We start from the raw sequence: 25163 nt of genomic DNA on the forward strand, positions 1-25163 counted from the left end.
GACCACTGGTACCGGTGCTGGAGCCGCTGAAGTTGCTGCCAAATTCTGCTCCTGCTTGGGTCCTGCCGTCAGCCCAAGTTGGCGTGGCCGGGTCCCGGGCCGCTGCTGTGTTCGCTGGAGCTGGGTTCAGGCGGCAGGGGAGGGGAGGGAGCCGCGCTGTTCTGGTTGTATCGTTTCTCCACGTGTGCTTTTACTTCGCGGTCTGCTCCTCCCTCCGTTGCTCGCTGCCGCTCTCCCCTCACGTTTCCCGAGTTGCGGAGAGCGCGGTGTGAGGGGAAAATCCCGCACCTGGCTTGTCCTGCGGCTCGAGCCAAGAGTCCGGCGGTTTTCTGCCGCTCCGCGGTTGCGGCGGGTAGTCGAGCGGCCCGGAGCCGCTGTTCCCGCCTGTGCAGGCTCTGGATGCTCTGGAACTCTTCTACTTCTCCGCTGCCGCCTCAACTTCCTATACACCTCACTTTTTAGTAAAAGTGTGTATTTTGCTGAGTTTTTTTTGGTCTTCCCCCCCCAGGCTGTTTTGGCGTGGTACCTACGCCGCCATCTTAACCGGAAGTCCCACTTCCGACGTAGAACATTTTTTTAGATGCTTGTATGCCATTTGCATTTCTTCCTTTGAGAACTCTCTATTTAAAAATATGGAACGCTTCAAGAATTTGCATGTCATCCTTGTGCAGGGGCCATGCTAATCTTCTCTGTATCGTTCCAATTTTAGTATATGTGCTGCCGAAGCGAGCACTTGTCAGGCTGTTTGCTTCTGAGTAGCTTAGACCTTGAGTTGCTTGGACAGATGTTGGCCACTTTCTCTTGGTAGCTCATGTAGTGCCTTTCCAGTACTAGACGGACTATCTGTCTGGGGACTGGCTCTCTTTCAGATCTCCATGTTCTGTGCCAATAGCATATGGTGTCTCCAGCAGTAGGGTCTTATTAACCTCTGGACTCCACTCAATTTTGCTATGAACCTAAAACTGGCCTAAAAAAGGAAAACCCATTTTACTTAATTTTTTTGAATATTGTATTTATTTATTCATTGGAGAGAGAGGCAGATAAGAGAGAATGGGCGAGTCACGGCCTCTAGCCACTGCAAATTAACTCTAGACACATGCACCACCATGTGCATCTGGCTTATATGGATACTGGGGAATTGAACCTGGGTGCTTAGGTTTTGCAGACAAGTGCCTCAACTGCTAGGCAATCTCTCCAGTCCTCCAGGTTTTAAAATTTTTATTTATTTATTTGTAAGCACAGACAGAGAGAGAAGAGGGACAGAGAGATAGAATGGGCATGCCAGGGCCTCCCGCTGCTGCAAATCAACTCCAGCTGCATGCGTCACTGTGTATCTGGCTTTGCATGGGTACTGCGGAATCAAACTCTGGTCTTTAGGTTTTGCAGACAAACACATTAGCTGCTGAGCTCCAGCCCAAAACCTGTTGTTTATTTTTTTCCTTGGCTTTTCAAGGTAGGGTCTCACTCTAGCCCAGGCTGACCTGGAATTCACTATGTAGTCTCAGGGTGGCCTTGAACTCACAGTGATCCTGCTACCTCTGCCTCCTGAGTGCTGGGATTAAAGGCATGTGCCACCATACCCGGCCAGACTAGATTCTTCCTTATTTTTTGAGATGAAGTCTCACTATATAGCTCAGGCTGCCCTTACACTCACCATCCTACCTCGACCACCTGTGTGCTGTCATTATAGGCTTGTACCACTACATGTCTGTCTTCATTTTAGACGTTTTGACTCTTCTTTCTTGAGAAGTAGGGAGCAAGGTGGGAAATAAGTCCAGCTAGTTAGTCCTGAGGCCCAAGTGGGAAAATCTCTCATTACAGTTTGAAAGTGTTAATATTAACATTATTCTTTGTGTTAGATACTATGTTAGATTTTTTTTTAAAATTAAAAATAGGAAACCAGGTATGGTGACACATGTCTGCAGTTCCAGCACTTGGGAGCCAGGCCAGCCTTGGCTACATTTTGAGTTTAAGGTGAAACTGGGCTCCATGAGAACCTGTCTCATTTTTCAAAAATTATTTTTATTTTTTAGAGACAGAGAGAATGAACTAGCATGCCAGGGTCTGTACTTCTAGCCACTGTGAACAAACTCCAGATGCAAGTGCCACTTTGTGCATCTGGCTTTATGTGGGTGCTGAGGAATCAAACCTTAGTTCTTTGGCTTTACTGGCAAGTGTCTTAACCAATGAGCAACCTCTACAACTCTCACTTTAAAAAAACAGTTCTTTATTCTTATTAAGAAGGCCAACATAAAAAAAGAAAGAACTGGGGCTGGAGAGATGGCTTAGCGGTTAAGCGCTTGCCTGTGAAGCCTAAGGACCCCGGTTCGAGGCTCGGTTCCCCAGGTCCCACGTTAGCCAGATGCACGCGTCTGGAGTTCGTTTGCAGAGGCTGGAAGCCCTGGCGCGCCCATTCTCTCTCTCCCTCATCTGTCTTTCTCTCTGTGTCTGTCACTCTCAAATAAATAAATTTTTAAAAAATGAAAAAAAAAAGAAAACTGTCAGGCGCGGTGGCGCATGCCTTTAATCCCAACACCTGGGAGGCAGAGGTAAGAGGATCACCATGAGTTCAAGGCACCTTGAGCTAGAGTAAGACCCTACTTCGAAAAACCAAAAAAAAAAAAAAAAAAAAAGAAAGAAAAGAAAAGAAAAGAAAAGAAAAGAAAAGAAAAGAAAAGAGAAAAGAAAGAACTGAGACTCCTAAGTTAAATGTTCTTGCCCATAGTCACAGGGGTGGTTGGCTGGAGGTGGTGGAGTCGGGAACGAGCACTTTGCACCATACTGCATGCAGAAGCTAGCCACATCTGGTAATCTGAACGGCGGGAGACTGGAAATAAACAACCGGCCTCATCCCTGAACAGAAAGATAATTCCAAAATGGATGTTCTGTTTGTTCAAGGGGGAGGGCAGGGCAGACAGAAGGAGGGAGGATAAGCTAGTAGATTCTCTCAAACATTCTCCACAGCAGCTGCTAGGAGGACATTCTCCTCCTAGGTCGGACATTCAAGGCTATCAACTGTCTAGACGCCACACCCTCCTTCCCTTTTCTCTGAGAGGAATAGATGTTGGGACGTGAGCAGCAAGTTCAGGATAAGCTGTGAGTCCGTGCCTCTGGCCATGTCTGGGGGCAGATCCCTTCAGCTTTTGGGAGAGGCCAGGTGACATGCCTTCTTCTGGGTTGTATATATAAATGCTTCCTCAATCCATATACATACATACATACAATCACTGAGGAACTGAGGATGCAAGGAGAGAAGCCCCTGCGGTTCAGCCTGGACTGGTAGCCCTTGTATTTCTGAAGAACTTGCAGGGCGATCTTGGTAGATCAGTGGACTCTGAACTTCAGTACGTACGCCGGGAGGCGACAGAGGCGTTCCCAAGGCGTGTGCAGCTCTGACAGCCTGTGACTTCCCCCTAGGAGAACCCCGGCTGGCCGCGGCGGACACACAGCTGGGTCATAACAAAGAGCCCGGGGTCTAGGGCGCGCAGCCGCTCCCCGGGAGGTTTTGGAATTTCAGAGCGGCCAGGGGCGGGGCTTCGGCGCGCCGCAGCCAATCACCGGCGGCTCAGGGCGCAGGGGGCGGGGCCTGGTGTGAGCTGCAGCTGCGGCCAGGCTGGGTCCGAGCATCCCGCCGCTCCGGACCCTCCCGGCCCGGACATGGCGAGCGTCCGGGCCTCCGTGCGAGATGCCCTGCTGCTTCTGCTGGCGGCGGCGGGCGTGGCGGAGGTGGCGGGGGGCCTGGCCCCGGGCAGTGCGGGTGAGTAACCGCTGGAGCAGCGGTTCGGGGCGGTCCGCAACGACCGCCTTCAGCGCTCCAAGATGGCGCGGGGCAGGGGCCGGGGGTGCGCGCGACCCCAGACCTGCCGGGCGGGCGGGCGGTGACCCTGCGGCCCGAGGTCGGGGCGGGACCGAGGAGACCCGCCCCGCTCCCCACCCTCCTCGCCTCCTGGGTCCTGAGGATCGACGTTCGGAACCAGGGGGGCGGTGACCTGGGTTCCAGGCCTTCCTATGTCACCTCGCACACATGGGCCCCTTGCTTGGCCTTGACCGGCTCGCTGTCAGGGAGGTGACGCGCCTTGGGTTCAGCCTCGGCTTGAGAGACAGACGGAGTTCGTCTGTCTGTGCAGCCGCCTTAACCGCTGCTCCAGCCACTTACTGTTACTTCTCCCTTGACTGTCACTCGGTTCCGAAAAGCGTGCCTCGGTGGCAGTGAACATCGATGGGCTGCACAGCCTGTGGACGCACTGTGTGTCAGAGACAGGGCTAGCTTGGAGACATTAAGAAAATCAACGCGCCGTTTGGGGGCTGTCCGGCTTGAGAAGAGTTATGTTCTTGCTGTGAGCAATTACGGCGGGGATGCATGGGGATCTGTTCAGCGTTTGCAGCTCAAAGCCAAGGCAGAACCATCCCGAAGAGATGCAGGCATGTGAGGGCACAGAGAAAGAGAGGTGGCACCCACCTAGCAGGAGAAAAAAAAATGGGTGTCACGCCTACTGATACTACTCAGTCAAAGGCTGTCTGGGATTTGTACTACAGAAGTGATGGGGGAGTGCATTGCTTAGAGGGAGAAGAAATTGGTAGGAAAAGCAAACTCTCGTGGCACTGAGATGGTGAGATGGCTCAGCTGTTGAGTGCACTTCCTGTACAAGGGTGATGGACTGAAAAGGCCTGAAACCCACTGAGTTCAAATCTCCAGATTCCACATAAACAGCTGGGTGGCCATGTACTCCTGTAATCCAGCCCTGCAAAGGGGAGCAAAGGCCAGGGAATTGCCCAGGTTAGCAAAAAGCAACAAGTTCTGGTATCCTTACTTTGCCTCAAACAAGAAAGGGCAGAGGAACAACGGAGTAGGACCCCCAGAATGTGTTCTGGCCACCACAGGCCAGTGCCCTTACTCCCCCCAGGCAAGTGCATGCGACACAAATGTGTGCACGCGCGCGCGCACACACACACACACACACACACACAAAGAGAAAAAATCTCTTAATCTCAACAAAGTTTTAAGGTAGCCCATAATGTTAAAATTAAGATTTAAAAAGAAGAAAGGGCAGGCATGTAAAGAAAGGAGTGATTGTGTCAGGAACCTGGGATTAGTTAACTGTAATTGAGTTCTAAATTTAGCTGTAAATCAGCCAGGAAAGTAAAGGGGGAAAAAAGAGAGAAAGAATGCTGTAAATCCTTGGCTAACAGCTTACCTTTCTGGCCCCTACTCAGCACTTAGAAATATATGATCTATAGAACACTAGTTCTGTGTTTTTGCCCCACCATGAGTCAGTTCTATGGGAAATAATAGAGTGGGATGGTTAAGAAAACTTCAGCAGGCTGGAGAAATGGCTCGGAGGTTGAACACATTTACTTGCAAAGCCTGATGGCCCAGATTCTATTCCTCAGTACCCATGTAAAGCCAGGTGCACCAAGTGGCATATGCATCTGGAGTTCATTTGCGGTGGCAGGAAGCCCTGGCATACTCTCTCAGCCTCTCAATAAATAAATGAATAAAATAGTTTTGTTGTTTAAAAAAAGAAAGCTTTGGCCAGTTAGTTAACCTTGTCTCTTTTTGCTTTAATACTTTACATTTATTATATAGGTTCCTCCTAGATTTTATTGTGCAAATTAACAGAGGCAGTACATATATAGCAATTAGCATAGCATATAACAAAATGTTAGCTATTAAATATGTTTGGAAAAACCTGGTGTGGTGGCTCACTCCTGTAATCCTAGCACTTGGAGGCTGCGTTAGGTGGATTGTCACAAGTTCCAGGCTAGCCTGGGATACAGAGTGAGAGCCTGTCTCAAAATAACACCCCCCCCCCCGCAGTGAACAACAAGAAAAGAACTAAAGAAAACCTGTGTGTGTATATATGCATTTCTTTATACACACACACACACACACACACACACACACACACACACGTACTGTATGTTATACCCCTTCTTATAAATTCACAAACAAATTAGATAACAAAAAGTCCAAGAATTCCTATGACAAAGACTTATGTTTGTCGAGGTAATAGAATATGACTGCTGAGTGTGGGCATTTTGAGGGGAGTAATAAAAATGTTCTAAAATTAATAGTGCACAACTCTGCATATTCTAGAAACAACTGAATTATCTACTTTAAAGGGTGAATTTCATGGTATGTGAATTATAACTGAAAATAGTTATAGAAATAAAAAATGTATTGACCATTAAACTCTTTATTTGTAACACCTAAAGTCCATTTTAGAAAATGCTGTGCTACTTGATTTACAGTAGCCCTTCCAGCTCTGAAAAGTCTATGACCTCATATGGTTGGCATTGTTTAATAAACAGAAAAATTCCAAGTTTGATCTTAAAGAGAGTCTTCTTCCTTGTAGTAAATTCTAGGAAGCATATATTTTGTGGTTCTCCTCACATAAAGGACACTGAGTGATATAATGGACAAAAGCTTCCCCCGTGAACTGTAGAAAGTACAGAAAATATTCTTCCATCTGAAACAGAAATTAGGAACACAATTATGAAATTGTATTTCAGTGAAGGCCTGGCTTGTATTTCCATTCATATGGTCTCATTTCCCCCCTCATTATTCTCATCCATGACTCTCTCTTCTGATAACAGAGCTTTCTAGATCACTGACCCCTTCTGTTCTGTCTGCCCTGACTGTTCTGTACTTGGAGGATGGAGGGACAAGTGATCATTGCTCAGTGATTAACTTGTTGGCGGATGGGATGAGAGCCTATGCTTCAGTCTGGCACCTGAGTAGTTCTGTTTCTATTTAAGATGTTTTGTAATAGTACAAAAGAGAGAAAGATGTAACATCAAGGGCCAAGTTTCAACCAGTTGACATTTGAGGAATTATGTAATAGCCTAGAATCCTGAAAAAGAATGCAATGAATTCAAGTTAGGAAGAGGAAACGCCTATCTGGAGGAAAGTAATCAAAATCAGATTTTCTTCCCATTGAAGTATCTTGGCCCTTAGAAAGAGTTAGGAGTGAGGGTAGACCAGATACAATAGTTTCTTCTGGTATGCTGCTAAAAGTTTATCTTGCATCCATAGATTTAAGCAGTCTTTCATTAATCATACTGTTGACTATACATCAGTCATAGAAAAAAGGGAGATGGATTTTATGTATTACACATGTGGCTTTTTAAAGAACAAAACAGATACTATGAGTTTTATTTATTCATAAAATACTGAGTGATCACTATATCAGGCCCTGTTCTATGTGCAGAGTGACTGTCCTCAACGAGCTTATATTCCAGTGGAAGAGAGGTAATAAATGGATAAAATGACTTCTGAATATAAGTCTGTTACAAAGACATTAAGTCAGATGGTAATAGAACTGTGTGTGGGAAGATGTTCTTTATGTGTTAATAACAAGAACAAGAGAGTGAAGTTTAGAATTAAGATCTGAAGGCAGTGAAGGTGCTATCCTTTTTTTTTTTTTTTTTTTTTTTTTTTTTTTTTTTAGTTTTTCAAGGTTGGGTCTCACTCTAGCCCAGGCTGACCTGGAATTCACTGTGTAGTCTCAGGGTAGCCTCAGACTCACAGCAATCCTCCTACCTCTGCCTCCCAAGTGCTGGGATGAAAGGCGTGTACCACCACACCCGGCTAGGTGCTATCCTTATGAAAGACAGGGTTGGGATTCAAGAAGAGTAGATGCCTTAAGGCCTGAGAACCAGGATGTCTATATGGCCAGAAGTGAGGGCTCATGTTGCAAAAAATTGTGGACTTTATTCTGCATGCAGATAGAAACCAAGAAATTTTAAAATATTTTTTGTATGGATGGATGTGTGGAGATATATATATATATACATATATATACATATATATATACACATACATACATACATACACATACATACATACATATATTTATTTATTTATTTATTAGTGACAGAGAGAGGGAGAGAAAGAGAATGGGTGTGCCATCGTCTCTAGCCACCAGAAACAAACTCAAGACACATGTGGCACCTTATGCATCTGGGTTACATGGGACCTGGAGAATTGAACCTGGGTCCTTAGGCTTCACAGGCAAGCACTTAACCACTAAGCCATCTCTCCAGCCCCAAGTTAAAATATTTTTTAAAAATTTTCTCTTATTTAAAAACTCTTGGTTTGGGGCTGGAGAGATGGCTTAGCGGTTAAGGCACTTGCCTGCAAAGCCTAAGGACCCCAGTTCAAGGCTTGATTCCCCAGGAGCCACGTTAGCCAGATGCACAAGGGGGCGCACACATCTGGAGTTCATTTGCAGTGGCTGGAGGCCCTGGTGTGCCCATTGTCTGTCTCTTTCTCTCTCTCTCTCTGTCTGCCTCTTTCTCTCTCCATTGCTGTGAAAGAAATAAAAAAAAAAAATTAACTTGATTTCTATTTTAGATCACTTACCGGGCTAAATGGTGGGGGGGGTGGGAGTCAATATGGTAGAGTAAAAATAAGAGCAGAAGTAATGAGAAGGCCACTGCAGTATTCCAAACAAGAGATAATAATGACTCAGCTGTGGAGATAGATTATTGATGGAGTGGATGTAAGAAATGAGGGAAGGAAGAATTAAGGGTTGCTTGATTTTGTTGTTGTTAGCTTAAACAACTTAGTAAAAGTAGATGCTTTTTACCAGTGTAGTAAAGATGGAATCAGATGTGAGGAGGATTGGCAAGTGAGACAGAAGGAGAGGGCTGGAGAGATGGCTTAGCAGTTAAGCGCTTGCCTGTGAAGCCTGAGGACCCGGTTCAAGGCTCGACTCCCCAGGACCCATGTTAGCCAGATGCACAAGAGGGCGCATGCGTCTGGAGTTCGTTTGCAGTGGCTAGAGACCCTGGCGTGCCCATTCTCTCTCTCTCTCTATCTGCTTCTTTCTCTCTGTGTCTGTTGCTCTCAAATAAATAAATAAAATTTAAAAAAAAAAAAGGAGAGTCAAAATTTCCATTTGGTGAATTTCAAGGCACTGATGAAATTAACTTAAAAGTTCTCATGTATTCTTAAGCTTTATACTAAGATGCAATATTTTTTACATAATAAAATGTCTTTTATTGTGCATTATGATATATTAAATTTGTAATATCTTTGCATACTGTGATGTTTCTCTTGGTAAAATAATAAATGGAAAAATTCTAAAACAAAAAATTCTATTTGGGGGATCATGTAACTCAGTGGTAGATCATTTACCTGAATTTAGTCTGCATCTTGAAGGGGAGAGTGCGAAGGGTGAAAAGAAAATGTCTAATTTTGTATATGTCAAGCTGTTATTAGTGCCAGAAACCATTATAAGCCCAAGATATAAAGTGGTAAGCAAAGCTAGACGTGATCTCTCCGTTCACAGGGTTTACCATGCAGTTGGAAGTTCCAACATTAAATATCACCAAGCAGCCAAGGCCTTGTGGTGTATGGCTATAATTCCATCACTCAGGAGATAGAGGCAAAAAAAAAAAAAAAAAAAAAAAATTAAGTTGAAGCTGGGTTGGGCTACAAAGTGAGACTCTGTCTAAAAACAAACAATAAGACCTGAGGATATAGCTCAGTGGTAGAGTGCTCGCCCAGCATGCTTGAGGCCCTGAGTTCAGTCTTGAGTACCACCAAAATAATAATAAGAAGAAATGTACCTAGACCCAAAGCAAATACTGAAAAAATGCAAAGAATAATATATCTACATTGCTAATACATGATTTTGCTAGCACATATCTATTTCTATCATAAATCTGAAAACTAAGGAAAATTACAATTTCATCAAGTATATATGTGATGGATGCTATTATGCTTTACCCACTCCTGCCTTCTCATGGATAGGAGCTCTCTGTACTTTCTTCTCTTCCCTTCTGTTAATCTAAAGATGGCTTAGTGATTAAGGTGCATGCCTGTAAAGCCTAAGGACCCAGGTTTGATTCTCCAGGTCCCATGTAAGCCGGATGTAAAAGGTGGCACATGCATCTGGAGTTTGTTTGCAGTGGCTAGAGGCCCTGGCGTGTCGATTCTCTCTCTCTATCTCTTTCTCTCTCCCTCCCTCTGTCTCTAATAAATAAATAAGTAAAAAGAACTCTTTGAAAAAACTTTTTTTAAAAAGGTATTATAGGGCTGGAGAGATGGCGTAGTGGTTAAGCGCTTGCCTGTGAAGCCTAAGGACCCCGGTTCGAGGCTCGGTTCCCCAGGTCCCACTTTAGCCAGATGCACAAGGGGGCGCACGCGTCTGGAGTTCGTTTGCAGAGGCTGGAAGCCCTGGCGCGCCTATTCTCTCTCTCTCCCTCTATCTGTCTTTCTCTCTGTGTCTGTCGCTCTCAAATAAATAAATAACAATTTTAAAAAAAAAAAGGTGTGCACCACCACACCTGGCTTCTTAAAAAAGTATTATATAGCCAGGTTATTATTCCTTTTTAATCAGTAATTTTTTAATTAAAAATTATTATTATCATTATTATTATTGTGTATGTGCTCATGTGTGCTTGTCACAGTGTCCATGTGGAAATCAGAGGACAAGTTTTGGGTTGGTCTTCTCCTATCTACCCCATTTGAGGCAGGGTTTCTCCCTCTGGATTCCTGTTCTCCTGGGCGCGCCCTAAGCTCTGAGAAATTCTGTCTCTGCCTCCCATGTGACCATCACTGTCACTACACTGGGATTACAGAAGCTCACCACGGCTTCTGGCTTTTTACATGGGGCCTGGGGATTGAGCTCAGGTATTCTAGCTTGAGCAGTGAGCATTTTATCCACTGAACTCTCTCTCCAGCACTAGTGAATAATTTTTTAATTGAACATTGTCTAGTGTACTAAAAGGCTTATAGTCAATCTTTAATATCAAAAGAACCCACATGAAATTATTAGGGAAGAGTGTATCTGGAGTTTGTTTGCAGCGGCAAGAGGCCTTGGCACACCCATATACACTCTCATTCTCTCTCTCTGCTCAAAATAAACAAATAAAAATATTTAAAATATGTATCTTTTTATTTAGAATGGCATTTTTCAGTCTTAGCTCAGATCTTTGTTTTGCTTTGTTTTTCGAGGTAGGGTCTCACTCTAGTCCAGGCTGACCTGGAATTCACTATGTAGTCTCAGGGTGGCCTTGAACTCATGGTGATCCTCCTAGCTCTGCCTCCTGAGTGCTGGGATTAAAGGTGTGCAGCACCATGCCTGGCTTTTTAAAAAATTTTTTTACTTATTATTTAGAGTCAGAGAGAGAGAGAGGGAGAGAAAGAGCGAGAGCGAGAGAGCGAGAGAGAGAGAGAGAGAGAGAGAGAGGGAGAGGGAGGGAGAGAGAGGGAGGGGGCATACCAGGGCTTCCAGACACTGCAAATGAACTCCAAACATGTGTGCCCCCTTGTGCATCTGGCTAACGTGGGTCCTGGGGAATTGAACCTGAGTCTTCTGGCTTTGCAGGCAAGTGCCTTAACTGCTAACCCATCCCTCCAGCCCAATTGTTTGTTTGTTTTTACTTTCAATAGTATGGCATATATAAATGTGTATACTTATTTATTTATATACATATTTTGTTTTAATGATACTCTAGGAAATGTTAATTAAAGAGAATTTTTATTTTCTTTAGAAAAGAAAACAAGAATGACTGTGTATTAACAAAATTGAATTATAGCTTTTGGGAGGTTTCTGTGGCAAAAGCCCTTTTAACTTCAAAAGGCCTATAATTCTATGGATATTTTTTATTTTTAGGTTGAGGGGTATGTTTATTTCCTTAAGTGCTAGTTGGTCTTAGAAATCGCCTTTTTCTGAATGTGGCTAAAACATGAGTTTCTTGCTTACTTGTCTGTCCTTATTATATGAGTGTCCTAAACTGGCATCCAAACCTTCATGTTTCAGATCATTGGATAATTCTGCTCACATGTATCTAAACAATACTAGTTCCTACCAATAAACAAGTCTTTAGTAATAATTTTTTAATTTTCATTAACTTTATAATCACAGGTTCTTGGAATAAGACTGTAAGATGACATCTGTACACCTTTTTTTTTTTCTTTTAGATTTAGAAAGGTCTGTATCTTTAGTGAAGAGAAAACCTGTGTGGTTAGCTAGGCACTGTGGCACACACCATTAATCCCAGCACTTGGGAGGCAAAGGTAGGAGGATCGCCATGAATTCATGGCTACCCTGCAACTACATAGTGAATTCCAGGTCAGCCTGGGATAGAGCGAGAACTTACCTCAAAATAAAAAAGAAAAAGGAAAAAAAAAACATGGTCTTTATTTTCATGTCAGTATCATTTTATTTTGAACTCTTCTATTTTTGTTCAATTCCAATTTATGAGAATAAGAATTTCAAGCTATAATAAATGAACAATATGATGAAACAAATTAGAATCAAATTATAAAAGGAAAACATTTCGGAAGAAATCACCTTGCAAAAAGAATTAGGCATTGGAGGCAGGGCTTTTTTTTCTCTCTGTAATAGCTGAATGATGACCCAGTTAATCCATTTTAATTACCTTAAAAAAGATAAAGACCTTTAATTGCCACATTAATTACATTCGAATCTCTCCTCCTCTTTAATGAAGGCATGTGAATGGAGTATTTGTAGACATGTCTTGAAAAATATGCAGCATTAAATATTCTAATAAGTATTGTTTAAAAGAAAAGAAGTATACTAATGCAATAGTGTCTAAGGTTAAGACTCAGTGTAGAAAACGTGAGGGAATAGAGGCTGCCTAGCCTGTTGGTGGAGGGTGGCAGTTCTCCCCAGGGAGGAAATGCACTATTACAGAGGAATGTCTGGATGAGAGGGAGGAAGGGGTGATTACTAGAGGGCTTCAGGCTTCCCTCTTTCATCCTCTTGTCAGAAATACCAGAAAAAGGCTTTTGGGAAAACTGGAAGGAAATATGCCAGGAAGTCAATAGAGGTTATGGCAGGACACCGGGAGCATAAATCGTTTTCCTTTTCCTCTTTATTTTACAAATTTTATAGGTTTCATTTTTCTTTGTAGTGAAAAAAGTTTACAAATTTCAATTTTGGATGTCACTACTATAAATTTGACTTAATTATTAAATAGCAAAACAATGTTTTGTTTTTTATATTTTATTTATTTATTTATTTGAGAGGGGAAGAGAGAAAGAGACACATAGAATGGGCACACCAGGACCTCCAGCCACTGCAAATGAACTCCAGACATATGTTCTACTTTGTGCGTCTGGCTTACGTGGATATTGGGAAATGGAACGTGGGTCCTTAGATTTTGCAGGCAAGTGTCATAACTGCTAAGCCATTTCTCCAGCCCTAAAACAATGTGTTTTTGTTTGTTTTGTTTTGTTATTTTCAGAGTAGGGTGTCACTCTAGCTCAGGCTGACCTGGAACTCACAATGTAGTCTCAGGGTGGCCTCAAATTCACAGCGATCCTCCTACCTCTGCCTCCCAAAACATTGTTTTTATAGTTATGTTTTAGAACTTTTAAAAAGTTCATTTTTATTTATTTATTTGAGAGTGACAGAGAGAGAGAGAGAGGCAGACAGAGAAAGAGAATGGGCATGCCAGGGAGAGAGAGAGAGAGAGGCAGACAGAGAAAGAGAATGGGCATGCCAGGGCTTCCAGCCACTGCCAACGAACTTCAGACTCATGTACCCCTCTTGTGCATCTGGGAAATCAAGCCTCGAACCAGGGTCCTTAGCTTCACAGGCAAGCGCTTAACCACGAAGTCATCTCTCCAGCCCTAAAGATACATTTTTAAATATTTTCTTTTCTTTATTTATTTGAGGGTTGGAGAGATGGCTTCGTGGTTAAGGCGATTGCCTGCGAAGCCCAAAGACCAGTGTTCAACTCTCTAGATCCCATGTAAGTCAGACGTACAGTGACACAAGCGTGCAAGGTTGCACATGTGCACAAGGGGTGCACACGTCTAGAGTTTAATTGCAGTGGCTGGCTGCCCTGGCATGCCCATATTCATTCTGTCTTGCATGCACATAAAAAAGGCCAGTCTGTTGGCCTTGCCTCAAAAACATGTTATTTATTTGAAAGAGAATGAGAAAGAGGGACAGAAAGAGAATGGGCATACCAAGGCCCCTCGCCACTGCAAATGAGCTCCTGATGTATGTACCTCCTAGTACATCTGGCTTTATGTGGGTACTGGGGAATCAAACTGAGGTCCTTTGGCTTTGCAGGCAAGCACCTTAGCCACTAAGCCATCTCGCCAGCCCCTATAGTTATATTTTAAATAAAACCTTCAGTTGTTACCAGTTTTAATTATAGCACATTTTGTGACTCTGTTTTAAATAGACCTTTGCTCCAAGAAACTATTTTTCAAAAATCCCAAGGCCCAAATCAGACTCCTGTCTGCCTGATTGTTTATCTTTTATTAAGCCTGTGTTTATTGGAACCATATGTTACTCTGAGTTCTCTTTGCTCAAGATCAGCTGGATTTTCTGCCCTCATATGACCTTTGTGTTAAGGGACAGTAGAAAGTGCCAACTTCTAGAGACTTCAAAGGAGCACATCAGTGTCACACAGGGGAGCCGTTTTTTTTTCTGCCTGCCCTCCCACCCTGATGAGGTTAGAGAGAACAGCCTTCCGAGATGGGGTAGTTTGGTGGCATTGCTGGGGAGGTGGGGCAGCTGTGAGGCTGTCTCATGAGTGCTTGGGTCCTCTTTTGAATGAAAGCTTAGATCATAAGAATAATGCAAGGCATTTTTTTACACTTATAATCAAGGCACTTCTCCCCCACCCCATCTGTACTGGAGTTTTTATATATATATATTAGAATTTTTTTAATTGTCTTTTTTAAATATATACATTTTAGTTATTTATTTGAGAGAAAGAGAGAGAGGAAGAGGTGGATAGAGAGAAAGAGAAAATGGGTACACCAGGGCCTCTATAGCCACTGTAAATGAACTCCAGACATATGTGCCCCCTTGTGCATCTGGCTTACGTGGGTCTGTTTTTTTTTTTGAGGTAGAGTCTCACTTCAGCCCAGGCTGTCTTGGAATTCATTACATAGTCTCAGACTGGCCACGAACTCACAGCAATCCTCCTACCTCTGCCTACTGAGTGCTGGGATTAAAGGTATGCACCACTATGCCTGCTTATTTTTGTTTTTTGAGACAAGATCTTTTGCAGCCCAGTTTGACCTCAAAACTCATTATGTAGCTGAGACTGTCCTTGAACTCCTGATCCTTCTCCCTCAGCCTCCTCAAATGCTGAAATTACAGGTCTATACTTGACTGCATTTTAGAATTTTCTAAGTCAAGTCTTCAGAACTTCAAGAAATCTTTTTCCATAGAATTACTATTAGAGGGCTGGAGAGATAGATGGCTTATCAATTAAGGCACAAAGGACCCAGTTTCTATTTCCCCAGTCCCACATAAGCCAGATGCCAAAGGTGGTATAAATATCCGGACTTTGCAGTGGCTAGAGGCCCTGGCATGCCCATTTTTCTCTCCGTCCTTGTCTCTCCCTGCCTCTTTCTTTCTCTCTCTCTCTCTCAAATAAATAAAAATAAAATATTTTTTAAAAGAATTACTATTAGAAAGCTAACTCCACAATATATTTTTTTCATAGAACCAAACTATGTCAGTAATATCCAAAACTCTGTTCTATGGAGAAACAATTTCATTGGGAAATTAATAACTTTGTTATTAATATCTAAAGAGGTCTTCTCTTATTCCTTTACTCATTCATTTCTCCTCCACACTAATCCTGTTCTCAGTCAAGAAGGCTCTGTCTTTATCTCATTTGTATGCAGCAAGTTCTTAGATTTTATTTGAATGAAGTGTTGTATTGCATATAGTACTACATATACATACATAGGTTTTTATATAGTATATAATGTATGCATTTTAAAATCATTGTACCAGGTCTAGTTGTCTAAAATGTGTTTTCAACCACTATTTCTTTTGACCTTGCAGCCCTAGATAGCCCCTTATCAATTCTTTCAAGTCTTTTAACTCTAGAATAGTTATGTGTCCCTGCTAATTATCTAGATTTCAAATTTATGTATTCCTCCCAGCTTAAAATTCTGCTTGATGCCCCCTTTCCTCTTCCTTAATTTGATATTGCTCAAACTGACATTCTGAGATGTTAATAAGTGGCATGAAGAAAGTGATGTGTATGCATGAGAAAACTGTACCAGAGCCCACTTTAGCTGGTTAGTAATTACATTGCTGTATAAATGATTTAATGAAGGCCTGCAATAAAGAAATCTGTTGAGGGCTGGAGAATGGCTTAGCGGTTAATTAAGGCACTTGCCTGCGAAGCCTAAGGACCCATATTCTACTTTCCAGATCCACATTAGCCAGACACATAAACGTGAGGCAAGTGCAAGGTCGCACATACCCAGTAGGTGGCACAAGCATCTGGAGTTCAATTGCAGTGACTGAAGCCCTGGTGTGCCAATTCTCTTTCTCTAAAAAAAAAAGAAAGATATCTATGTTGAACTTTAATCTTAATTTTTCCCAATTGACTTGTCCTGAGACATAGATACTAACAATTCATGCACACAAGTTTGAGAAATAATCCATACTTGCCGCCTTCCTCAGTTCTTCAAAGTGGCAATTTCAGACACTGATAATTTCAATTCTAGCTTTCAACCCTACATATCTCAATCCTACTCTTAGGCCAATGTGTTTCTCCCTGGAAGAAGAAGCTGTCACCTTCCCTCCTTATTTAGTACCATCCTTAACTCCTTTGCTCTGTCTAATTTTATCCTAGTTATAAAGGTGTTTTGATCTGCTTTCACTAAAAAGCATTGACTCCTCGCTTGGACCCACAAGATGGCTTACAAGCAGGATAAGACCTGGCATCTCTTCCTTCATTTTGTGTCTTTCTATTTTAATTTGGTTCAAACTCCTGCTTGGCTCTGCATGCTCATGTTAGTTACTCAGAGAATGTCTGTCTACCCAACATATTTCACCTCCCCCCTTCACAGGTGAAAGCACAAATAGATAAGCCATTGTCTAAACCTGTAGCCATCTTGGAATAGCACAACCTCCCAGGGCAGACCACTCTCCCCACATTCCATGAGTAGGAGGTTGCATCCTGGACCAGAATTAATCATCTTGTAGAAATCAGATTGATCCTCTCAAGGTATGGCAGCTGTATTGGCTTCTTGGGGTCACCTTGCAGAACCACACACAAGACAGTGATCAATCAGACCCCACCTTGGCCATGGCTATTTAATTATTCAGGGCTCTTACTGCCTGCCCCAATTCCTTCTCTTTTTTTTTTTAATTTTTATTTATTTATTTATTTGAGAGCGACAGACACAGAGAGAAAGACAGATAGAGGGAGAGAGAGAGAATGGGCGCGCCAGGGATTCCAGCCTCTGCAAACGAACTCCAGACGCGTGCACCCCCTTGTGCATCTGGCTAACGTGGGACCTGGGGAACCGAGCCTCGAACCGGGGTCCTTAGGCTTCACAGGCAAGCGCTTAACCGCTAAGCCATCTCTCCAGCCCAATTCCTTCTCTGTTTAACCCTAAACCCCTAGGACAAACTTGGGTCAGTGGAACCCTTTTTTTTTTATCCTTTTTCTGACATGTTAATTGAATCCCTTTGCTCTTCCCCTTTACTCATCTCTGATTAGTTTATTGGGATGGGTGGCCAAACCTAGGCTGTTGGGGCTGCTGAAGACAAGGTTTTCCCCCTAGAACTCTGCCACAGTATAATACTATATTCTGTCAGAACAAACTTGTGTTCACCATTGTGTCCCTATCTCTAAACACAATACCTTTAACTGATCCGCATCCCCTTTCAGGAACTGTCTCATTTCTCTTTGTTCTGTTTGACCTCCAACTGGGTATATATACTGCAATTCATTTCTGCCACTGACCATCTCGAGTCAGCACACACCCCCAGGTTAAAGGGCACAGTCCCTAACAAGGCTGCCTTTACACAACACATAAACCTTACTTTAGAGGTCCCCAGACCACACATACTTGTTAAAAATGTATTTTATTTTTATTTATTTGAGAGATAGGCAGATAGAGAGAGAATGGGCATGCCAGGACCACCAGCCACTGCAAACAAATTCCAGATACATGTGCCACCCTGTGCATATGGCTCATGTGGATCCTTTGGAATTGAATCTAGGTGCTTTGGCTTTACACGCAGGTGCCTCAGCTGCTAAGCTATGTCCCCAGCCCTCACTCATACTTTTTTTTTTTTGATTATATATATATATATATATATATATATATATATATATATATATATATATATATGTACATGGCATAGTAAGGATGTAACAAATACAGAGAAAGTTCTGGTTGAATTTGAGAGAACAATTTGTTATAATGAACCTGAAATACAAGATTCCACTGAAACTGGAACAGCTGACAAAATAGTTGAACTTAAACTTTCAAGGGATAGAGGTCAAAGAAACCATGTGGATTACACCAAGACTGGCTTTGGGCAAACACCAAGATAACTGCATTCCAGCATCGGTAACCTCTGGCCCCTCCCAGAGGCCCTGTCTGCCACCATTTCTCCACCACACCCCTTCTTCCACATCTGCCTTTACCACGCAGGTATGAGCCACCCAGACCCCTCGGACACAAAGAAAGCTTACTGCTGGGTCCCATTATGTGGTGTGGATGGTACCAACGTCCATTAAATCTAAGTGGCCACCATGTGTAACTCGTCCTGTGGCCCTGTAGCAATATCAACACTCCCAATTCACTACCTACACTATCACAGCAGAATACAGCTTGGAGATCCAAATTTGAACATTTCCAGAGCTATTAAAGAGGACACACAACAGAATTCTACCCCAGAAACCAGCATTAGGAAGCAACACTGGCTCTTTCTGGGACTTTTTTTTGTGGAGGAACAGAGATAAAAAGAGGAAATATTAGAATGTCAGAGCATGGCAGGTGTTGGAAGTGTTCAACCTATAAGGCCAGTATATTCCTATTCAAAAAGAAGTCTGGGTGCCGGGGGGGGGGGGAAGAACGACCAACAAACTCAATCAAATCAAAGAAAAGGGTTTCATACAACACAGTATCACAAAGTAAAAGAACAGACTAAATGCACAAACTGGTGGCAAGTTGAGTCCACAGCCTATTGTGACAGGTCCTCCAGCCTCAGTCAGGGTTCTTCTCATCTGTTATGTCGAGGTTGTTTTGGATGTGGTGACTTTAACAAGAGTCTCTCACAGGAGGGCTGGCATACATGCTTCAATCGTTGGCTTCAGGATCTGTCTGCGCCATGTAGGCGTCCAACTCGGCATCCAGGTGTCCTTTAGTTTTTGACATGTACGCATCCAACTGGTTGTCCAGCTGCTCCTTGGTCAACACAGGGCGAGTGAGGGCTCCTCTCCCTCGGCCACGGCCACGGCCTCTGCCTCCAAAGCCCCCTCTTCCCCGACCTATCATACCCCGACCTCGGAGGGACATTCCACCCCTCAGGAGGGCTCTGGTGGCTCTTCCTCCACGTAGTGCCCCTCTGGGTAAGCCTCTTTGGACTATGGGCAGGCCTCCTCGTCCTCCAAGCGCTCCCCTGGCCAGGGCACCTATGGGTCGGCCTAAACGTGCCTGGATGTTACTCTTACCCAGGCGCTGCTTTAAGCTCTTCTGCTTCAGCTTTAATGCTGCCTGGACAGAGGGTCTATTCTCCATCTGCTGGGCCAGTCTCCTGTTTCTGGCACTGGCTAGCTGCTGCTGCTGCTGCTGCTGCATCGACGCGCGAATGTTCACTGGCATCGGCTGTTTGCTCTTCAGCATATTAGTGAAGCACTCATTTAGAGACATCTTGGTGGTGCTTTTTAGCACAACTTTCGGCGCTGACTGTGCAGCCATCTTCAAATCCCGAGAATCGGAGGAAACGGGCGCCGGAGCTCCTCCCGGGGTTGCCGCCACCAGCACGGCCGCGGCCGGCGGGGCGGCTCACTCATACTTTTGATCATGGATCTAGAGTTTCCATCATTCCTTCAGGCTCAATAATTCACTAGAATGACTCCCAAAACTCCGGGAAGGAGAATGCTTAAGATTACTCTTTGGGCTGGGAGTGTAATTCAGAGGTAAAGTATACACTCACTATGTAAGAGCTATCTTATTACAAAGTGTAATAAACAGAATCAGGAGGACTAGCCAAAGAAAGAGATTCACAGGACAAGATCCAAAGGGAAATGCAGTTTCTATGTCTTCTTTGCATGGAATTGATATAAATCTCATATTCCTAGCACATCACAGTAGTCACCAATAAGGAAATTCCAGTGACCATCTGTACGGAGTTTTATTATGGTTTTATTACATAGGAGTAACTGAATTGTTGGCTAAATGGTTGAACTTATATCCATTGTCCCTCCCCTCCACCAAAGGCTGAGAGATCAAATTGATAAATGACTCAAATCCTCAACTCTCTAGTAACAAGAGTGTAGTCTTTGAGGCCTGGCTCGCACTCCTCCTGAAGCTATCTAGGTAAGCCCAAGTCACCTTAGCAGGAAGGCATCCCTGTTGTTGAAGAAAACCTGAGGATTAGAGTTTTCCCTCCTGAGAAGTAGAGACCAAGGCCAGATGCTTCATTACACAGTAGTAATCCTGGGAAGAGTTGTCTTTACGCTCTTGAATTCTTTCTTGAACTCAGACTTCACCTCACCATTTCACACTGATGGTGTATATTTAAGACCATCAGTGTCTTTTGTCCCCTGTGTCTTTTATATTCCTAAATGTTGTGATCAATTTGAAATCCTCATTACATGATAGCAACATCTAGCACAGTTAATGTCTCCTTCTTGAAACATTTTTTCTTAGTTGCACAACTATTGAGGCAAAACATAGCTCTTGGGCTAGAGAGATGGCATAGCAGTTAAGGTATTTATATGCAAAGCCAAAGGACCCCAGTTCAACTCCCCAGGACCCATGTAACCCAGATGCACGAAGGGACACATTTGTCTGGAGTTCATTTGCAGTGGTTGGAGGCCATGGAATGCCCATTTTCTCTCTCTCTCTCTCTCAAATAAATAAATAAATAAATAAATAAATAAATAAAATGAAAAAATTGGGCTGGAAAGATGGCTTAGCAGTTAAGCGCTTGCCTGTGAAGACTAAGGACCGTGGTCAAAATCAATAACAACAACTGTGGGTGGGGTACCTGTCTGTCATCACAGCATCTGAAACCCCAACCTTTAATATCAGCACTCGAAAGTTGAGGCACAGGAAGATCAGAAGTTTGGAGCCTGTACTATCTATAGGGGCCAACTCCCAAAAATAAAATCAAAAGGAATAATAATCTGTTGAGCAGTTACTCTGTGTGATATCCTCTGGTAGTGTAGTCATCTTGTTTACTTAGTGGTGGAACAACATCGTGTTTGTTTTTGTCTCTCTAGGTGCATTATGTTGTAATCATTCAAAGGATAACCAGATGTGCCGAGATGTATGTGAACAGGTAAGCTTGATAGGAATCATAGAAGCTATAAAAAATACAATTGTTCATTAAAGCCCATTGTTTTTAAAATATGAGCATACTGCAAATTGGTCCTAATTGGTTTAAAATTCATTTAAGCAACAACTTAACCATGTGATCACAGTTCACGTTACACATAATGGGACAGATCAATATGTGTCTGATGGCATGAAGCTCTAAGAAGGAACAGTAAAAAGCAAAGAAAGACCAAAAATCTATTCCAGATTAAAAGAAATGAAAAAGACTTGATAAGTAAATGCAGTGTATGATCCTGAATTGGATCCTGGAATGAGAACAAAAATGCTATAAAAACATTATTGAGATAAAGAAGTGAAACTTGAATATGAGCTAATAGCATCGCATCAGTACTGTGATCCTGGATTCGGTCACTGTATTGTGGTCAGGTACAACAGTGTCCTTGTTCTAAAGAGGATTACTAGGATTTAGGAGCAAATCATCCTAATGTCTGTAATACTAAAATAATCAAAACAATGTGTGTGTGTGTGTGTTGAGAAAGTTAGGGCAGGCTGAAGAAATGGCTCAGCAGGTAAAAGAGCTTGCTGCGTAAACATGAGGACCTGGGTTCTATCCTCAGCACCCCATCAAGTCAGGCATGGCTGTGTATGTCCATAACCCTAGTCCTGCTGGGGTGAAGACAAAAGGGTCACTGGAGCTTGCTGGTCAGCCAGTCTGCCCCAAAAAGGGGAGTTCCAGGTTCCGTGAGAGACTTTCTTAGGGAAATAAGACAAAAGAATGATAGAGGGGGCTAGAGAGATGGCTTAGTAGTTAGGCACTTGCCTGCAAAGCCTAAGGAGACAAGTTCAATTTCCCAGTGCCCACATGAGCTAGATGTACAAAGTGGCACATGCATCTGGCGTTTGTTTGCAGTGGGTAGAGGCCCTGGTGTGTCCATTCCCTATCTGCCCCCCTCACAAATAAACAAACAAATAAGAGTGAGGAGAATACCCACACTTGTGCATCTGCACACATGTGCATACATTACACACACATGCATACACCACACACGTACATTCACCAAAAGTAAAAGTTAAGGCACATGGGAAATGTCAATAACGGGTAGCTGTTATTGACTACTGTGTGAGTGCTCTTTGTCCTCTTGAAACGTAAGAAAAGTTACTTATTTGTACGTATGTATACATGCATGTGTATGGGCACACCAGGGCTTTTTGCCATTGCAAACAAACACCACTTTTGCATCTAGCTTTACATGGGTACTGGGGAATTGAACCCAGATCAGTAAGCTTTGCAAACAAGTGCCTTGAACCACTGAGCCACCTCTTCAGCCCCTAAACTTTTTTTTATAGCTTTGATTTTTTTTTTTTCCTAGTTGAGGTCTTTGTGCAAAACCAACTGAAGCAATACCTATTCATCATCTTAGTTTTGTTATCTAGCCTTAGCACTTGAAGAATAGAGATGTCACTCATCTTTTGAAGTTTTATTATAATAGCCCAAAGGTAATATCATCTGCACTTGATAGGTAAGAAAACTGAGATGTAGCAAAGTTAAATAGCTTACCGAGGTTCCCAAACCAGTGACTGGAAGAGTGGGAGCACTGCAGACCAGTGCGTCTGGCTACACAGCTCACACTCTTAGCGTGGAAATACAACCCTTCACGTAAGACCAAGCAGGTAGCCCAGTTACTTAAAGTATATTTTTATAATTTCATTTGCACGTTCTTTCCATTACTTTCATGTATTTCAAGTGCTTAGGAATTTTCCTTTTTTATTTGTTTTAGTTTTTGCTATTTTGAAAAGAGGTATCCTTGAGGGACAAGGAGATGAGTTTGAAAGCAAAACATTTTTTATGCTTTTTCCCATTCCACTGCCAATATCATTTATTTTCCTCATTTTATCTTTCATTGTTGTCCTCCTTTTACTCACTTCTTTTTATTTTACTCCATTTTACCCTTTTATAATGAAAAAATTTCAAATACATACAAAGATAGGAAATTATAATGAATTCCCATATTTAGCTTCAACATTTAGTCATGGTCAATTGGGTTTTTTATATTTTAAATATATATATATTAACTTCTTACAACATGCTCCTCCAGACACAAAATGGCCTGGATATCCATGACCTCCAGTGCCTGACACTACCTACACAAGACCATCATAACAGGAGGAAAAGATCATGGCTGATTGAGATGGGAAGGGGATATGGTGGAGAGTGGAGTTTCAAAAGGGAAAGTAGGGGGGGATTACCGTGGGATATTGTTTATAATTATGGAAGTTGTCAATTAAATATATATATATATAAGTTGGGCTTGGTGGTGCATACCTTTAATCTCAGCACTTGGGAGGAAGAGGTAGGATTGCCATGTGTTCAAGGCCACTCTGATAGTACATAGTTAATTCCATGTTAGCCTGGACTAGAGCAAGACCCTACCTCAAAAACAACAACAAATTGTGTGTGTGTGTGTGTGTGTGTGTGTGTGTGTGTGTGTGTGTATGTTTGTGCGTGTTTTTTGAGGTAGGGTCTCCCTCTAGCCCAAGCTAACCTGGAATTCACTCTGTATTCTCAGGGTGGCCTAGAACTCATGGTGTTCCTCCTACTTCTGGCTCCCTGGTGCTAGAATTAAAGGCATGCACCACCAAACCTGGCCTCTTATGTTTACATTTAAATTAAGTAGCCACACTTGACTGGTAACTTCTTTATGAGATAGATCCAGAGACTTGGTCAGAGTAAAGATTTTATTTTTATTTGGCTAGTCTTCCCATAAATGGTATTGTATCTTGTCTCTTTAAGATATTGTGTTAATAGTCATTGCTGATAATTTTCTGAGTGCTTTAAATCATTAGAGGTTGTAACACAGTGATATTCTTTTTTTTTTTTTTTTCAAGATACAGTCTCACTCTAGGCCAGGCTGACCTGGAATTCACTATGTAGTCTCAGGGTGGCCTCAAACTCATGGCAATCCTCTACCTCCTGAGTGCTGGGATTAAAGGTGTGAGCCACCACACCCAGCTTAAAATAGTGATATTCTTGTTCTACTAAATAACTGGAAATAATTGCCGGTAGTGTTCATAGACTTTACAATCATAACTTCAGGTAACTATGAAGGCCTATCTGATATATGAAATGATTGTAACTTACCCAGACACCGGGCTATAATTGCATTAATTAATTTAGCCTAGGAATTGAACTCTATCATCTCTTCAGTATCTGCATTTAAAGATGCCTTTGACTCTATTTCATGGCATTTTATGGAGACTTACATGCCATAATGCTATTCAGAAACTTAATCTACACCAATATCAAGAATGTGACATAGAGCTGGAGGGATGTCTTAATGGTTAAGGCGTTTGCATGCAAAGCCAAAGGACCCAGGTTCGATCTCCCAGGACCCACATTAGCCAGATGCACAAGGGGGCGCGTGCATCTGGAGTTTGTTTGCAGTGGATGGAGGCCCTGGCACGCCCATTCTCTCTCTCTCCCTCTTTCTTTGTCAAATAAAATAAAATAAAATAATGTGTGTGTGTGTGTGTGTGTGTGTGTGTGTGTGTGTGTGTATGTATTTTGTTTTTCAAGGTAGGGCTCACTCTAGCCCAGGCTGACCTGGAATTCACTATGGAGTCTCAGGGTGGCCTCAAATACCTCTGCCTCCCAAGTGCTGGATTTAAAGGCATGCATCACCAAGCCTGGCATCATAGTTTATTTTTAAATTGCCATCAGCTAATTGAAAAATAATTTGTAGGGCTGGAGAAATGATTTAGCAGTTAAGGTGCATGCCTATGAAGCCTAAGAACCCTGGTTCTATTCTTTGGGTCCCAGGTAAGCCAGATGCACATGGTGGCACATGCGTCTGAAGTTCGTTCGCAGTGGCTAGAGGCCCTGGCATGCCCATTC

At 42.8% G+C, this 25163-nt stretch overlaps 2 protein-coding genes and 1 non-coding gene across 3 annotated transcripts in view; 1 reads left to right on the forward strand and 2 right to left on the reverse strand.

The window, feature by feature from the left end:
- Nucleotides 1-626: 626 nt before the first annotated feature.
- On the reverse strand, nt 627-733 carry LOC123458098. The gene has a single exon (XR_006635397.1). It is a non-coding gene; the product is annotated as a U6 spliceosomal RNA (small nuclear RNA).
- Nucleotides 734-3639: 2906 nt separating this feature from the next.
- Reck (reversion inducing cysteine rich protein with kazal motifs) overlaps nt 3640-25163 on the forward strand; it is a 90431-nt gene continuing 68907 nt past the window's right edge. Inside the window, exons 1-2 of the mRNA XM_045150715.1 lie at nt 3640-3757; nt 21217-21275. Of these exons, the coding sequence (XP_045006650.1) occupies nt 3658-3757; nt 21217-21275 (159 nt within the window). The 5' untranslated portion in view covers nt 3640-3657. The remainder of the gene's footprint in view (nt 3758-21216; nt 21276-25163) is intronic.
- On the reverse strand, nt 18158-19719 carry LOC123460840 (chromatin target of PRMT1 protein-like). The gene has a single exon (XM_045150727.1). It carries the CDS (start codon nt 19685-19687, stop codon nt 19067-19069), a length of 621 nt encoding a protein of 206 aa, XP_045006662.1. The 5' UTR covers nt 19688-19719; the 3' UTR covers nt 18158-19066.

Source organism: Jaculus jaculus, chromosome 1, assembly GCF_020740685.1.
Source record: "Jaculus jaculus isolate mJacJac1 chromosome 1, mJacJac1.mat.Y.cur, whole genome shotgun sequence".
In the NCBI taxonomy this organism is placed as follows: Eukaryota; Metazoa; Chordata; class Mammalia; order Rodentia; family Dipodidae; genus Jaculus; species Jaculus jaculus.

Coding starts and splice junctions, on each gene's coding strand:
- LOC123460840 (XM_045150727.1), bottom strand. CDS start 19,687: ATGGCTGCACAGTCAGCGCCGAAAGTTGTGCTAAAAAGCACCACCAAG.